The sequence below is a fragment of the Durio zibethinus genome, chromosome 26 (assembly GCF_047325235.1).
Source record: "Durio zibethinus cultivar Kanyao isolate XHJ-2024 chromosome 26, ASM4732523v1, whole genome shotgun sequence".
In the NCBI taxonomy this organism is placed as follows: Eukaryota; Viridiplantae; Streptophyta; class Magnoliopsida; order Malvales; family Malvaceae; genus Durio; species Durio zibethinus.
In genome coordinates, this window is record NC_143187.1 from 1573222 (window position 1) to 1589228 (window position 16007).

At 33.9% G+C, this 16007-nt stretch overlaps 1 protein-coding gene and 1 pseudogene across 2 annotated transcripts in view; both read left to right on the forward strand.

The window, feature by feature from the left end:
- LOC111275434 (mediator of RNA polymerase II transcription subunit 15a-like) overlaps positions 1-14515 on the forward strand; it is a 46004-nt gene extending 31489 nt beyond the window's left edge. Inside the window, 1 exon segment of the mRNA XM_089755867.1 lies at positions 14083-14515. Coding sequence (XP_089611993.1) covers positions 14083-14316 — 234 coding nt within the window. The 3' untranslated portion in view covers positions 14317-14515.
- Positions 988-14319, forward strand: LOC111274408 (mediator of RNA polymerase II transcription subunit 15a-like; annotated as a pseudogene). The gene is made up of 9 exons (XR_016333958.1): positions 988-1309; positions 2369-2487; positions 3284-3395; positions 3736-3838; positions 4350-5699; positions 11944-12038; positions 12313-12387; positions 12676-13883; positions 14046-14319. The product of XR_016333958.1 is annotated as a mediator of RNA polymerase II transcription subunit 15a-like (transcript).
- Positions 14516-16007: the final 1492 nt, after the last annotated feature.

Consider the following 16007-nt stretch of genomic DNA (forward strand, 5'->3'; position numbering starts at 1 on the left):
AAATTTTTTTAAATTTATTTTTTACATTCATAAAATTTGAAATCAAAATTTTATTTAAAAGAAATTGAGCTCTTTGATTTTTTATAAAATAAAATTTGAATTATTTTGGTCTTGCAAGAAAATTAAACAATTTAGTTAAGTTATACACTCATCAACTAATACTTCATTATTATAAATAAATGAATTACAACTAGATCTATTAAATTAAAAAAATTATAATTAAATTAGATAATTTTAAATACAATACATTAACATAATATAAAAATTATATGAAAAATATATAAAAATAATATGATTTAAGATTTTAATCAAAATGATATATAATTTTAAAAAATAAAAAAGATATTTCGTAGTTAACATGTTAGTATAAATTTTAACATGATAATTTTATACATATTAATATAAAACAAATATGAAATAAATATAAAAATTGTCTAATTACAACGCTCCCTACTAAGTTGGCTAGGAAATTAGGAAAAATTTCACCATTGTTGTTGTATCAAGTTTGTAAAAAATATAAGAAAAAAAATCAAAAGAATTTCGTTTTTTCCGATACAAGTTTTTATAAAAACAATAATAACATATTTTATTTTGACAAATAAATTTGAGAAAGATAAATAATTTATAAATAAAATAATATTAAAATTTGAATCTAAAATTATTTTTTAATTGAAGTGTAGAACCAATCTTCATTGCTTCAATTAATTTTATTATAACAAAAAAATGGTTAATTCCAAAATAAAAACGCATGATTGCAAAAATAATGTCAACAAAAAAAAAAATTTGAAAGAGAAAATTCAAAAGTGTAAGGAAGGAATAACAATAAAAGTCAAAATTGAGAAAAAAAAATCAAAATTAGGGTTTTTTTTTTCTTTTTTAAATCGTCATTATTTGTGGACATGAAAAATAATAACAAAATAAAAACAAAAACCCAGACAATTTGCAAAGATATGTCCCTATAAAAACCATTGCCATGCACTTCAATCCAACACATGACTTTCTTTCCCTCCTCACCGTCTTAGCTTCTTTTATCTCTTTCTTTTCTCTCACTTTCTTTTCAACCACACAAATAAATTTCAGTTGGTTGTCCTCCTTTTATTTTCTTCTAACAATATTTATTTATACGTTAGAGTTAGATATTTTTCCAATTATGCCAAAAAGAAACAAAAAAGAAATTTTATAATTTATTCTCCGTATAATCAAAGATAATCTGAGGCGTGGGTTTAATTCAATCTGGGATTTGGTATTTGAAAAAAAAAATTCTTGAGGAATTGTCGAAGCGGATTTCTCTTAGGAGCTCTTCGTTGAGGTAAAAATTTCAAACTTTTTATAGGTTTTACGATTCTGTTGCCTTAATTTCTTCGAAAATCTTACCTGGGAATATGTTTTTGACTGTAAGAATAAAAGATTTCATTTTTTATTTAATATCACCAGGTAATTAACTTTGTATTTTTTTAATCGTTTTGCTGTAAAAAAAATTAGAAAGCTTGCTAGAATATTTGGATACTCAATAATGAAAGCAACCCCCAAAAGCAGATTATTTCTATTAAACATAATTTAAATCATGGATTTTGTTAATATTTCTCATTCTCTTTCTCTTTGTTTTTTCATTTAATGATATATGATAAAGTTCTAGTTATGGGGGCTGATTTCATTGGGAAAATGTCAAATATTTAGCTAGAAAAGTCTCAAGTGCAGTTGTTTTTGGTTAGAAGGCTCAACCTTCTAACCGTGAGCCTTGGTAGCATTCTCAGAAGCCAACTAACAATTAATTCTTTAGTGAATAGCAATTGGTTGAGTATTAGAATTGCTTTCCAGTGATGTGCTGGTCTAGTGGTGAAAGTAGTGGTGTTTTAGTGAGTTACAGTCCTCCTTAGGCGGATGACCAATGGCCTAGGACAGAGAGAAAAATCGGAATCTTAAGAGCCTTGTGAAGAAGGGTTACCTAGTATTAGTATTAAATCAACCAAATTGACATCCAATTGTAAAGTTGTGGTTTACATAGCGAACTATCATGTTCAACTTAAGTCATGGTTGTAGGGTGTCTGTGAGTGTCTAGTAACATGTCCTGTCATTTTGTAAGAGTGCGGCAAATGATGTATACTGTCCAATTTATCTTAAAACATTAACAAAAATGAAATCCTGTTCTTATGTATAAATTTATGGTTGCAAAAACTGTGTTTTACCCGGAGTTTCTTATCAAGAGAAGGGGGGTGTTTATTGAAAAGAACTTTGTCAAATGTTTTGCATATTTGAGTAGTGATTTGTGTCCAAACGTACAAGTTTTTCTTTTTCACTTCCTTTAATTTATGACAAAAAATTTGATCTGAATTGTTTGTAACTTTTCTTCTCTCTTTTGTGTTGTCAGAATTTGATGGATACCAATAACTGGAGGCCTACTCCTCCCAGTGGAGAGCCCACCATGGATGCAGGTGATTGGAGAACCCAGTTGCAGCCTGATTCACGACAAAGAATTGTCAACAAGATGTAAGTGAATTTTATGGTATTATTATTTGTTAAATATACTTGTTGTATTTAAGTTACCGATATTCTGTGGCTTGTCTTTCACGGTTTCAATATTGTTAATAACCAAACAATACCATCAATAAAACCATATTTCCTATTCCAGAACGTTTTCTTTGTTTTGTAAATACATAGCTCGAGAATCAAAGCTTGCTCTTACCCAGAGTTTGGGCACAATGTATGGGCCACGTATCTGGAAGCCTAATGTGGCTAAGCTATTGGTGGCATACTTGGTATCGTCATTTAATGAATTTATGTGATTGAATGAGGATAAAATTTGCTTTTAGATCTTTTGCTTCTTGTAAGCTTGGGACTTGTGTTCTCATTTGAGTGCTACAGTATATGAATTGATGGTTCTCTTTTCTTCTTACTAACTGAATTATACCCATTCATTATATAACTTATAGCTGTAACGGACACTAGTGGTCTTGCTTTTCTATATCATTTTATGAACGATGGTTATTTTGGTATGTGGTCTATTTGAATGTAGCTGATATATGAAGGTCATGATGGCCACTTTGTTTATTGGGGGGAACTTTGTTAAATTCCAATGCCATGGCTTCTGGATGTTTAAATGAGACAGTCCTGAACAAGTTGAAGATGAAAATCTTTTGGTGGTCAGATTATATCCTGGTTAATTTTCATTTGATTTTATGTTAACTTCACAGTTTGGTCATGGCATTCTTTTATTAACCATGGAAGATTCTTATATATATCCTATTGGTGTGTCAATAACTTACACAATGCCTTGTGTGCATAGAATGGACACATTGAAGAGGCTCCTTCCATTTTCTGGCCAAGAGGGTTTATATGAACTCAGGAAAATCGCAGTAAGGTTTGAGGAAAAGATTTTTACAGCAGCAAACAGCCAGGTAATCATAGAATATTGGCATTCCTTAACCTTCTTGGATGCATTGTTGTTTGCCTATATTTTGTTTGTTTGCGTTGTGTGTATGTATCTTTGTGTTTCTTTTTTTTTCTTATTCATATGTATAGACATGCATACACCTAGACTTCTTGTCAATTACATTGGAAGTAAATAAGAAAGAAATCCAGGTAGGAAAGAGAGCAGAGGTAGGAAAAAACAAAAATGCTAGATGCTAACTCATTATTAAGCATGGTTAATATAACATATTCGATAATCTTGTCTTGTATTTGAATAATGAAGTAAAGCTTATTTACTCTAATGCCGTAATGGATTTCTATATTCAGTCTGATTATCTGAGGAGAATATCCTTGAAGATTCTTACTATGGAGAACAAGTCTCAGAATACTATGCCCAACTCTGGGAATAACAGCACGCCCCCTGATCCAGGTAATAGCAGGAAACAGCATTTTGCTTTGATGTATGCTACAAGTAGGACATTTTCCGTTTACATGTCCTTTCTGTTCTTTAACATGCAGAGTTGTTTAACTTGCAACATTTATGCACATATTCTTTCTGCAGCTATTTGAATGAAAATTACCTATATTTTAACTCTTTTGTCCCCTTAACAAAGCGTGGTTGTTTTGGTGGGTTGGAGTTGTTTAAGGGATTGATTTGATGAGCACCCAAACAGAAAGGCCTATTTGCTGTTCCCGTGATTGTAGTCTTTCTGCATGGGATGCACCTCTTCATGTGCTAGCCTAGGAATAATTTGATTATTTTTTCATGATCCTCATGGTATGATTCAATTGCCCTCACATGTTTTAAGTCTAGTTATCTTTTTGAATGAATTAATTACTGCTTCAGTATTTTTGTTGTTTATCTTGTTCTAAATGTTCTTCAATTCAGTTCTTGTGGGTTCTTCCCAACCTTCCTTTCTGAATATAAAAATCTTGGGTAGGTTCTCAGGGCATGCAAAACCAAGTTCACAGTCAAGGGCAATCAATTCCTATCCCATTACAAAGTAATCCATCTCAAGCACGTCAACAACTGTTACGCCAGAGTGTTCCAAATAACATGTCATCTGCTGGAGTTCAAAGTTCTACTGGTTTACAATCTGGGATGCCTTCTGTCTCTGGTCCAACCCAGAATGCTATACCTAATGTTGTTGGCCAGAATTTCAACATTCAAAACTTGTCTGAAATTTCACAGAACTCACTGGGGCAAGGGATATCTTCCAATATTTTTACTAATCAGCAGAGGCAAATGCAAGGAAGGCAACGGGTGCTACTGCAACAGCAGCAGCAGCAACTATACCATCAGCAGTTACAACAGCAACTTATGAAGCAAAAGATTCAACAAGGAAATCTCCAGCCTTCACTTATGCAGTTTCACATGCCGCAACAGCAACAGCAAAACCTGTTACCACCTACTCAGTTGCAATCTTCCCTGCAATCTGGTATGCAAACATCAGCCGTTATGCAGCCATCTGCCATGCAATCAACTCCTCTTACTGGTCTTCAGAAGAATCAACAATCTTCTCTACAAGAGTCAATACAGTCCGTGCTTCAGCAGCATGAACAGCCACAATCGGCCACCAGTGTTGGTATTCTTCAACCACAAACAGCAATGACACGGCAGTCAATGATGCCTCAGCAGCAGCAACAGCCTCCACAGCCACAGCAACAGCTGCAGCAGCCAAACATAATGGGACAACAGACAAATGCTGCAAATATACAGCAGAATCAGTTAATTGGACAACAAAATAGCATTGTGGACATGCAGCAGCAGAGATTGCTAGGCCAGCCTAATAATATTCCAAACCTGCAGCAGCAGCAACATCAGTTATTGGCTGAACAAAACCTCTCAAATATCCATCAGCAACAGTTGGGTCCTCAAAGTAATATTTCAGGATTACGGCAACAGCAGCAACAGCAATTGATTGGAACCCAGTCGGGTAACTCAAGCATGCAAACTAATGAGCACATGCTGCCCCAGCCTAAGGTTTCACTTCAACAAACACAGCAGAGTGCACCTAATTTGTTACCAACTCAGGGACAGACATCCCAGCAGCCCCAGCAGCAGCAGCAGCAACAGCAACAGCAACTGATGTCACAGATGCAATTACAGTCTACTCCGCTGCAGCAACAATTGGGTTTGCAACAGCAGCCCAATCAGTTGCACCAAAATATGCAGCCAAGGCTTCACGCATCAGGTCATGTATCAAGTTCCTGGCTTCAATCACAAAATTTGATAGATCAGCAAAAGCAATTGTATCAATCACGCAGAGCTGTTCCAGAGACATCATCAAGTATGTTTTTGAATGTTTGCAGTTGCTTACTTTGTTCTTTCTTTGTTTCTTTCTGATCTTTTGTTATTTAACTAATCTATGCAATTTTTTCCTCTGATACTAGCACATTTTATCCTTGAAGCCTGAAAAAAATCTATTTTCTCATATAGCTACTATAGTTGATGCTATTGTTTTTCATTGCATTTCTATTACAGAAAATAATTTCCATTCCAACTTGGGGGGATTAAGAGAATATCTTTTTGAGCTTGCACTACATTATCCTATCAAAGCACATTTTGCCTAGATGATTAGTTCTTAGCTAACAAAGACAAATGCTACCAAAATTAATGGCACCCTTGCCTTCATAAGCTGATCATGGGCACTGCCTGGCTTTTTATGCCACCAGAAACATTGTTGTTACTGTGGAAAACTCAGAAATAAAACTGTGGAAATCTAAGAGTAAAAACTGAATGTATATTGAAAAACTGCTCATTAAGAATTATACAAGAACCTTAGTTTATATACAACTAACTAGGGGTTAAACTAGGAAACTAAATCTTTCTAAAACCTGATCATATGATTGAGGGATTGTCTATCATTGTCCTTAATTCTAGGGATACAAATACTTAATTCTAGAGATACAAAAATAAATATACAGATTACAAGAGTACAACCAGCTGTAAATAAGTGTTTTCCCACACTCCCCCTCAAGCTAGTGAATAGGTGTTTTCCATTCCCAGCTTGGAAATAATTTCTTGAAATATTGCACTGCTGAGACCTTTAGTCAACACATCTGCATGTTGACTCTTAGTTGATACATAAGGTGTACAAATTAACCCACTGTTTAGTTTCTCCTTTATGAAATGCCGGTCTACTTCAATGTTTTTTGTTCTGTCATGTTGCACAGGATTGTGTGCAATGCTTATTGCAGACTTGTTATCACAGTAGAGTCTCATTGGTCCATCCCACTTGATCTTCAAGTCTTCTAGGATAATCTTTAAACCATAGTAGTTCACAAATTCCTTGAGCCATTGCTCTGAACTTTGCTTCAGCACTTGATCTTGCAATCACATTTTGTTTTTTACTCTTCCAAGTCACGAGATTACCACCTAAGAAAGTGCAGTAGCCTGAGGTGGATCTTCTATCATTTGCTGAACTTGCATAATCAGCATCTATATATGTCTATAGAACTAGCCCCGAATTTCCTCTGAATAAGATACCTCTCCCAAGATTGGCCTTCAAATAATGCAATACACGGTAGACAGCCTGTAGGTGCACTTCTTTAGGACTATGTATAAATTGACTTATCACACTTACAGCATATGCTATATCAGGTCAAGTATGTGAGAGATAAATGAGTCTTTCAACTAATTTTTGGTACATCTCTCTATCTACAGTAGCATCTTCATTAGCTTCTCCAATTTTATGATTAGGATCTATAGGGGTATTTGCAGGTTTACATGTGAGCTTCCCAGTTTCCTTCAGAAGATCCATCACATATTTCTGTTGTGAGATAAAAATACCATGCCGTGAGTAAGCTATTTTAATTCCTAGGAAGTACTTCAATCTTCCTAGCTCTTCTATCTCAAATTCTCTAGCTAAACACAGTTTTAGAGATTTTCTCTCTTTTTCATCATCTCCAGTTACAATTATATCATCAACATACACTAATAGAATTGTGACTCTCCCTGAATTAAAGTGCTTGATAAATGATGTATGATCTCCTTGACTCTGTTTATATCCCATTGCTAGCATCACATTGGCAAATCTCCCGTACCAGGTCCTAGGAGACTGTTCAAGGCCATGTAAAGCCTTTTTCAGCTTGCATACTTTGTTTGCTTGTAGACGATCTCCAAATCCCGGTGGAACCTTCATATATATTTCTTCTTCCAAATCACCAAGTAGAAAAGCATTTTTTACATCAAATTGTTGAAGTTGCCAATTGTAATTTGCAGCCAATGATAACAAAACCTTAATTGTATTCATCTTGGCAACTGGAGCAAAGGTTTCCAGATAATTCACTCCATAGGTTTAAGTGTAGCCCCTAGCCACTAATTTGGCTTTATACCTTTCAACATTACCATCCGCCTTGTATTTTACAGTGAAAACCCATTTACGCCCTACTGAATTTTTTCCTTTAGACAACTTTACCAGTTCCCATGTCTTATTTTTCTCTAAGGCCTCCATTTTTATTTTCATGGATTACTTCCATTTTTTACTGGATAATGCCTCGGATAATGTAGTTGGAGCAGAAATAGTGTTTAGGCTCACAAGAAAATTTTTATGGGATAATGAGAATTTTTCAATGACACAAAATTAGAGATTTGGTATAGTGGTTGCTTAGTACATTCTTTGGTTCCTTTCCTAATGGCAATAGGCAGATCATAATCACTAGTTATAGTTTTAGGAGATTCATGCTCATTTTGAGAAATAAAGTCAAAAATTGTAGTTACCTCATTTCTAGAGTTAGGAACAAGTTCTTGGACTGGCATTGGTCCAGGACTTGGAACTTTCCTTCTTGAGTACACTTGTAATTCTTTCATAGAATCAAGAACAATATTATCTTTTGTCACATCTTCTATCTTTGGAATGGGTTCAGACTCAAATTCAGTGTTTGACTTAGGCTCAGCAGAAACAGGTTTTCACTCAGAAGAATTAATGGGTGAAAATGTTGAAGAGGAGGACAAATTAAGCAAAAAGAAGTCTTTATCATTATCTTCCATGAATGAAGTCTCTCCCTGAAGATAAGGTTGAGTAAAAAATGGTTTATTTTCTTCAAAAGTGACATTTGCAGACACATAATTTTTTGGTAGGAAGATGATAGCACTTATACCCTTTCTGAGTCACAAAGATACACTTAATTGCTCTTGGATCTAATTTTCTCTTATTATGACTGTGAACATGAACAAATGATGTACAACCAAATATCCTAGGTGTGAGGTTGTTTGTGGTATTGAGGTTGGGATAGAATTGTGAAAGTAGTTTCATAAGAGTTTTAAATCCCAAAACCCTTAAAGGTAACCTATTTGTAATGTGTGTGGCTGTGAGAACAGTTTCCCCCCCAGTAAGATTTGGGTACATTTGCTTGAAAAAAGAAGGTTCAGGTTGTGGCTAGTAAATGGTTGTTTTTCCTCTCTGCCACTCCATTTTGTTGTGGAGTATTAATACAAGATGACTCGTGAATAATCCCCTCTTTTTAAAAATAGGTGGATAGACTCTAGTTGAAATAGTCTCTTGCATTATCAGACCTAAATCTCATGATTCTCTCCAAATTGATTTTGGATCATGTTTTGGAAGCTTAAAAACACATTATTCACATCTTATTTGGATTTAAATAAAAAAACCCAAAAGAGTTTGGTACAATCATCTACGAATGAAACAAACCATTTTGCACCAGAAATTGTAGAGGGACCCCAAATGTCACTATGAATCAAGTAAAAGGGAGTAGAACTTCTTTTGTTACTAATTGAAAAAGACACACGTCTGTGCTTTGCAAGTTCACAAACATTACAATGAAAATCTTTGACATTTAATCCTTTGAACAAAGAAGGAAACATGTTTCACAAAGATCCAAAAGAAGAATGTTTAAGACGAAAATGATAAAGTTAGATTTTGTCTTTAGTGGAAGATTTTTCAGAAAGAAATAACAAAGGTAAACTATTCTTGATATTACTTGTGTTGTTTGATGTCTTAAGATAGTATAGTCCATCCTTCTCCTTAGCAAGTCCAATCCTTTTCTCCGAACTCTAGTCCTGAAATTCACAATAAGAGGGATAAAAAATCACTTTGTAGTTCATATCTTTGGTAAGTTTTTGTGTAGATATCAAATTAGTAGACAATCCAAGAACATGAAGAACATTTTTAAGAACAAACGAGGGATTAATTTGAACATCTCCTAATCCTGCCACTGTAATGAGTGAACCATTTGCAACACCAATTTCTTATTACTAGAACACAGGGTGTATGTACTAAACTTCTGTGAAGAATGTGTCATATAGTCTGTGGTCCTATGTCAATGACCCAAGAACTCGTAATAGGCTTAACCGAGACATTTAATCCATGAGAACCAGAAGCTTTACCTGAACTAGAGACCTTACTCAAGGAACATACTACAATAGGCTTTTCAAGGGTTCAATAGCTTTCTCAGCTTTTCAATCTCTTCTTTGTCCAACTCTCCTTGTTTTTGAGACATCTGTAATACTTCGATGATTTTTTCAGTTGACACTTCCTCAAATTTGGTGATAGTGATATCTTTCTTTGAACTGAAACAAGTCTTAGGATATAATCAAAAATGACTGTTAGCAATGAAGGCTAAAGAAGGAAAAAATAAAATGGCTATGAAGGCCTTAACAGGGTTTGGCAATGAAGGCCTAAAAATAGAAGTTAGCAATGAGGGTTGAAAAATTTTGCTTCCCAAGAAGAGCCTAAAGCTCTGATACTATGTAGAAAACTTAGAAATAGAACTATGTGAAAAACTAAGAGTAAAAACTGAATGTATATTGAAAAACTGCTCATTAAGAATTATATAAGAACCTTAGTTTATATACAACTAACTATGGGTTAAACTAGGAAACTAAATCTTCCTAAAAACTGATCCTATGATTGAGGGATTGTCTATCATTGTCCTTAATTCTAGGGATACAAATACTTAATTCTAGAGATACAAAAATAAATATACAGATTACAAGATTACAATCAGCTGTAAATAAGTATTTTCTCACAGTTACCCGTGTCACTGCTAAGACTCCACTGCTGTCACTGTGCTATTATGTTACTCTTAACACTCACTCTAGTTATTTTGCAATGATTTTGTCAAACCACAAAGCAATGGCTGGATTTAATCTATTCATTTTATCAACAAATAATTCATGCTGTTTTATTCAACGAGTTTTCATGTTTGGCTATAAAATATTCTTCTGGAAATAAGTAAACTGTGTTTTGTGTGCAAAGAGAAGTGACCATTTTGTTGGTTAAGCTCAAAGAGCAGAAACAAAATGCATAAACTCACTCATGCCCTTCATATTCATTTGAATTTTAGAATAGTCAGATATCTCTAGCAGTTTGTTTGATTATGTCGGGTTGGTGTGATTCCTTTGTCCGACTTAAATATTGTTGTTCTTTCTTGTAATCTAGCTTTCAAAAATGTTCCCACCACTTAATTTAACAAAAAAATTATGATTAGGAGATTGCAGTCCTGTTTGGGAACAGCTAGTTACTGTTTTTGCATCAAAATAGAGGGTAAACATGCTTGCAAATGTCAGAGGAGTTTTATTTGAATGAAGAATGCATAACGAATGACTAGATAAGCAAGTGGGTGACAGTGAGCTGGTTCATGCATGCATGAAATGGTTAAAAGGGTGTCAAAACTCAAAATTGTCTTAGTGGTGTTTTGATTTAGTCTAACGGCTTTTATTGAAACATTCTGTAGATTTAATTAAGTTCTATATGAACCCTATATTCCTTAAGTCTAATTTGTGCCCTAAATTTTTTAGTACTTTAGTTTGACTCGCCCTTATTTGCTTGACATATTTATTTTTAACGAATAACAAGTCTGTAGCAGAAAATAGTTTAACTTTTTTTAGGTCTTCCTTCTCATGATCACTTAAACTTTTCTATCATTTACTCCTATTCCAACTGAACTCCTTTTTTATAGATGGCAAATGTATAGTTAGCTTTTAACTTGAGAAACTCTATAAGTAGACTTGAAAAATAAGAATGATGTTTGAACTTGGAGTTTGTCTCTATGTGTCACAATGGAAAGTCAAAATTAAAAAATTTTCTACTTTTGTAAGCGTGCATCTTAGAATATCCCAAAAGTAAAAGGCAGTGAAAATGGGGTGTAGGGAGCATGTTTTTAATGAGTAACCTCTAAAATTTGGATATGCATGGTTAGTTGCAGAAACTAGCAATAAAATTTTCTCATATGTCAATGTCCAAAATGTTTAATGGTTTCTTCAAATGCCTTTCAGTTGTAACCCGTGGTGGGTCTGATGGAATTTTGGGACATAGGAATTGATTATTGGTTGCATTATGATCCCTGTTGATAACCCATCAATGCTATGTGTACTTTAATTTGCTTTCAGAGTTGGTTGTTTTCTGCTCATAATATACCCTTCTTCCATAAATTATCTATTTCAATGTTCTGTTACATATGCAACAAAATAATGTACTTTCACGCGTATGGAACAATTTTCTTTCATTTAAATTATGTTTTCCTTGCGTATGCTTCTTCCTTCATAAATTTCCATTTTTCTTTTGTGTGTAGAATTTATTTATCCTTTTCTTTTAGCATCTTTAGATTCCACAGCTCAATCAGGACATGCAAATGGGGGTGATTGGCAAGAAGAGGTCTATCAGAAGGTAAAAACTATCTTGACTTATTCTCCTATAGATATTATTACAGTTTCAACTTGTTGGTGAGCAAGAAACCTAAGACCAAGGGTATCTTGCATACTTGACTTCAAAGTAATCATCATTTGTCGACAACTTTGTTTCTTCTGTTATTAACTAATATCAATTCCTGCTAGTCAGAAAATGGAAAAATCTTGTTACTTTTCTAATAAATCATGAAACTGGGATAATTTGAGTGGTTTAAATGTTGGTTAAGCATTCTGTTCCTGATTTTATGTTGCAGATCAAGGCCATGAAAGAGACATACTTACCTGAATTAAATGAGATGTACCAGAAAATTGCTGCCAAGTTGCGGCAGGTATGTTTATTCTTTTACATAATCATATATGTTGATTCCCTAACCTCCAAGGAGTGATAGAACCCATCTGCCCCGTAGTCTGCCACCCTGTGTCTCTAAATAGAATTTAGAGAGGACTTTACTGCTTCACATTAGAAAGCTGTTGAACCCATACCACTTTTGGGTTGCTACTTGAATCCCCTTACCATAGACACTGTTTAGTGGTTGCACTTATGCATATCTGTTGTAATAGTGGTTTGTAGTTTTACTTGCATCAGTTGAAACAATTTTATGTGTACTATTTTCCAGCATGATTCTTTTCCACAGCAGCCAAAGTCAGAGCAGCTTGAAAAGTTGAAAATGTTCAAGATCATGTTGGAGCACATTATATCTTTCTTATCAGTTCCCAAAGCCAGTATCTTACCCACTTTCAAGGATAAGTTGAGTTTGTATGAGAAGCAGATACTAAATTTTTTAAATACCAATAGGCCAAGGAAGGCAGTCTCAGCACTGCAGCAAGGACAGCTTCCTCCGCCTGATATGCATTCCGTGCCGCAGCCACAACCTCAAATTAATCAGACACAGTCTCATGATAATCAAATGAACCCTCAGTTGCAGTCAACGAATTTACAAGGTTTTGTTCCAACAATGCAGCCGAACAACATGACAAGTTTGCAGCATAATTCTGTGTCTTCCTTACTGGGGTTGCAACAGCGCAGCAGACCATGTTAAATTCGCTGCAGCCCAGTTCCAATTTGGATGCAGGACAAGGTAATGCCCTAGGCTCAATGCAGCAGGTTGCTGCAGGACCTTTACAACAGAATCCTGTGAGTACCTCCCAACAGGCAAATATTAACAGTTTATCCTCACAAAGTGGGTTAAGTGTCCTGCCGCAAAACATGAATCCTTTTCAGTCAAATTCCAACATGCTTCAGCACCAGCATATGAAACAACAGCAGGAACAGCAAATGCTGCAGTCACAAATGTGCAAACAACAGTTTCAACTGCTTCAGATGCAGCGGAAGCTGCAGCTACTGCAACAACTACAGCAACAGCAACAAAAGCAGCTGCATGAAATGGATGATATAAATGACGTGAACATGAGACAGGGAATCGGTGTTAATCCTGGGGTTCTTCAAGCAAATCTCTCAACTGGCCAACTTCCAGGTTATTCATATGAGCATTCAAAAACTAGTGCCCAATTTCATACATCTTCACCCCCGCTCTTTCAGGCTCCATTTGTCCCACCTACTTCAACCCTGTTGAGTCCATATCCCTCGCCTGAGAACACTGAGGAATCTATCTATGGCGCTTCCTCTCTGTCAAATAACAAAAATATTAGTCAGCAGCAAGCAGGATCTGAATTCCCTGCACCTGACACACCTGGTAATGGTATGTCAACATCACCTTTGCTTACTGTGTTCGAAAATGCTAATGATACTCACAGTATTGCTTTAACAACTGATTTTGGCAAGTCGAAGGTTACAGAACTGCCACATGATCCCAGAGTTACCATTGTTAGTGAAGCTTAATTTTCATTCTTGACATTCTCTTTTTTCAATTTTCTCCTTTGGCTTGATATGTTGTTCATGTAGTGAAAGAGTGGAAAAAAACCTTGAAATCCTTGTCTTTTTTTTTTCCTTCTTTTTGACTTTATCTTCTAATATAGTTTGTTTTAGCTTTTGAAATGATGTTGGTCTATTACTATTTTATAAGTTTCGGGCAAAACCCATGTCACTTAAATCATTGGAGGCATCCGTTGTGAGCATGGTTGATGAGGCAGCCTCTGCAGTTGGTGTGGATATGGCCACCACGAGCAAGGGTGGTTTGCGTCGAAGAAATTTCTTTCCACAAACTGGAATCACTGGAGCCGAGAAAATGAGATTCTACATGAGTGCACTAGCTATATTAGCTCTAATGTTTTGGTTCGTTATAATAACATCTGCATGAGCAGTAGCAAACAAATTTCCAAAGCTTTTTATGCTTGGGTAAAAGAGGAAAGGCCCATTGGTGGTAGCTTGGATTTCTCTTGTGCTGAGTCAAGATGATACTATTATGACAAATTGTTGACAGGTGTTTGCTTATTTTAAGGTTTTTGAACTTGTTTACATTCCAATCAAATATATTAGGAGATGCATGCTTCAAAGTTCATGCCGTTTAAGCCTCAGTGCATGCCGTTTCTGGCCAATCTAGCCATGTAATAATACTAATTATCTAACTAAACACATAATTTGATTAAGCGACAAGGGTTTTTAGGGTTTTATTTTTGAGTGGATCTAAGGTTATTCAGTACTTTTAGGTGAAGAGCAAACTAGATTAGAAATACCTCTATGTAATAAGAGATGAAGATCACTTTAATTTTTCAAAAGTGAAGGGGGAAAAAGAAGATAAAGACAACATAAAACCGGTGTTGATTTGACGAAATGTCACATTTGAGGTCAAATTTGATAAATATTCATTGATGGAACTTGCATGTGCTGCACTGCCTGCAGAAATTGGTCCCCTTTTATTGCTTAAGATTCTTACTCGCTAAGGGATCTTTCTTTTTTTTTTTTTTTATAATACCATTATGACTATTTTAGATTTTGTGGAAATTTGATTTTTTTAGATAATTTTAAGAATATATTTTTTCATATACATCTCATGTATATACTTTTTTTTTTCAAAATATGTCATTTACTAATTTTAACAAAATTTAAGAAAAATTTTTAGATTTTAGTGTATTTAATATTAAAATTTAAAATTTTTTTATAAAATTAAAATTTTATGACTTTTAATGTTAAAAAGTTTAAAAAATCATAAAATTTAATTTTAAAATATAAAAAATAAAAATTTTAAATGTTAAAAAAATACAACATAATTTTGAGACGTTTCAAAAAGGAAAGATGGAAAAAAAAAGACAAAAAAATGTGATTTTATTTATATATATTTTTCATAAAAGGTGAATCTTAATCAATACAAAAAAAAATGTAAAAAAAAAAAAAAAAAAAAAGACAACCATTGAAATCCAAACTTGGAAGGAAAAAAAAAAAAGATTAGGTGCGCCAACTTCAACATGCTAGGTTCGCACTAGTAAATTCCAAATATTGCCATGTAATTGTAACCTAGTTATTTTGACCAAAATCACTATAATAATTTTGATTTTCAGCGACGACATGTGACAATGATTTGTGAATAAGTGAAAGCGTGGCTTAAGAAATTTTAGCCCACGATTTTTACCGTTGTCAAAGGTAAAATTTTTGCAGTAAGGAAGTGATAAACTCAACGGCCAATGGCCTTCAACTTTTTTTTTTTTCTTGCTTTCGAATCAAAGAGCATCATTGTTTTTTTCGTGTTAATCGACTCGCTAGACCTTTTTTTTTTTAATTTGAATTCGAAAATTTAATATTAAAATCAATTTTAATATTATTAAATTAATTTATCATTATTCATTATTAAGTGAAATTTTATATATTAATCTTAAAATAATAATTTATAATTATTATATATCAAATTCAAATTTTATCGTATGATAATTTACTTCAATTTATATTTTATTTTTCTTAGTAACATATTGATTTGTTATGAATTGATTTTTTTCTTATGCAAAAACTTATTTAATTAATTAATTATGTTTGTAATATTTACTTGTAAATGCATTT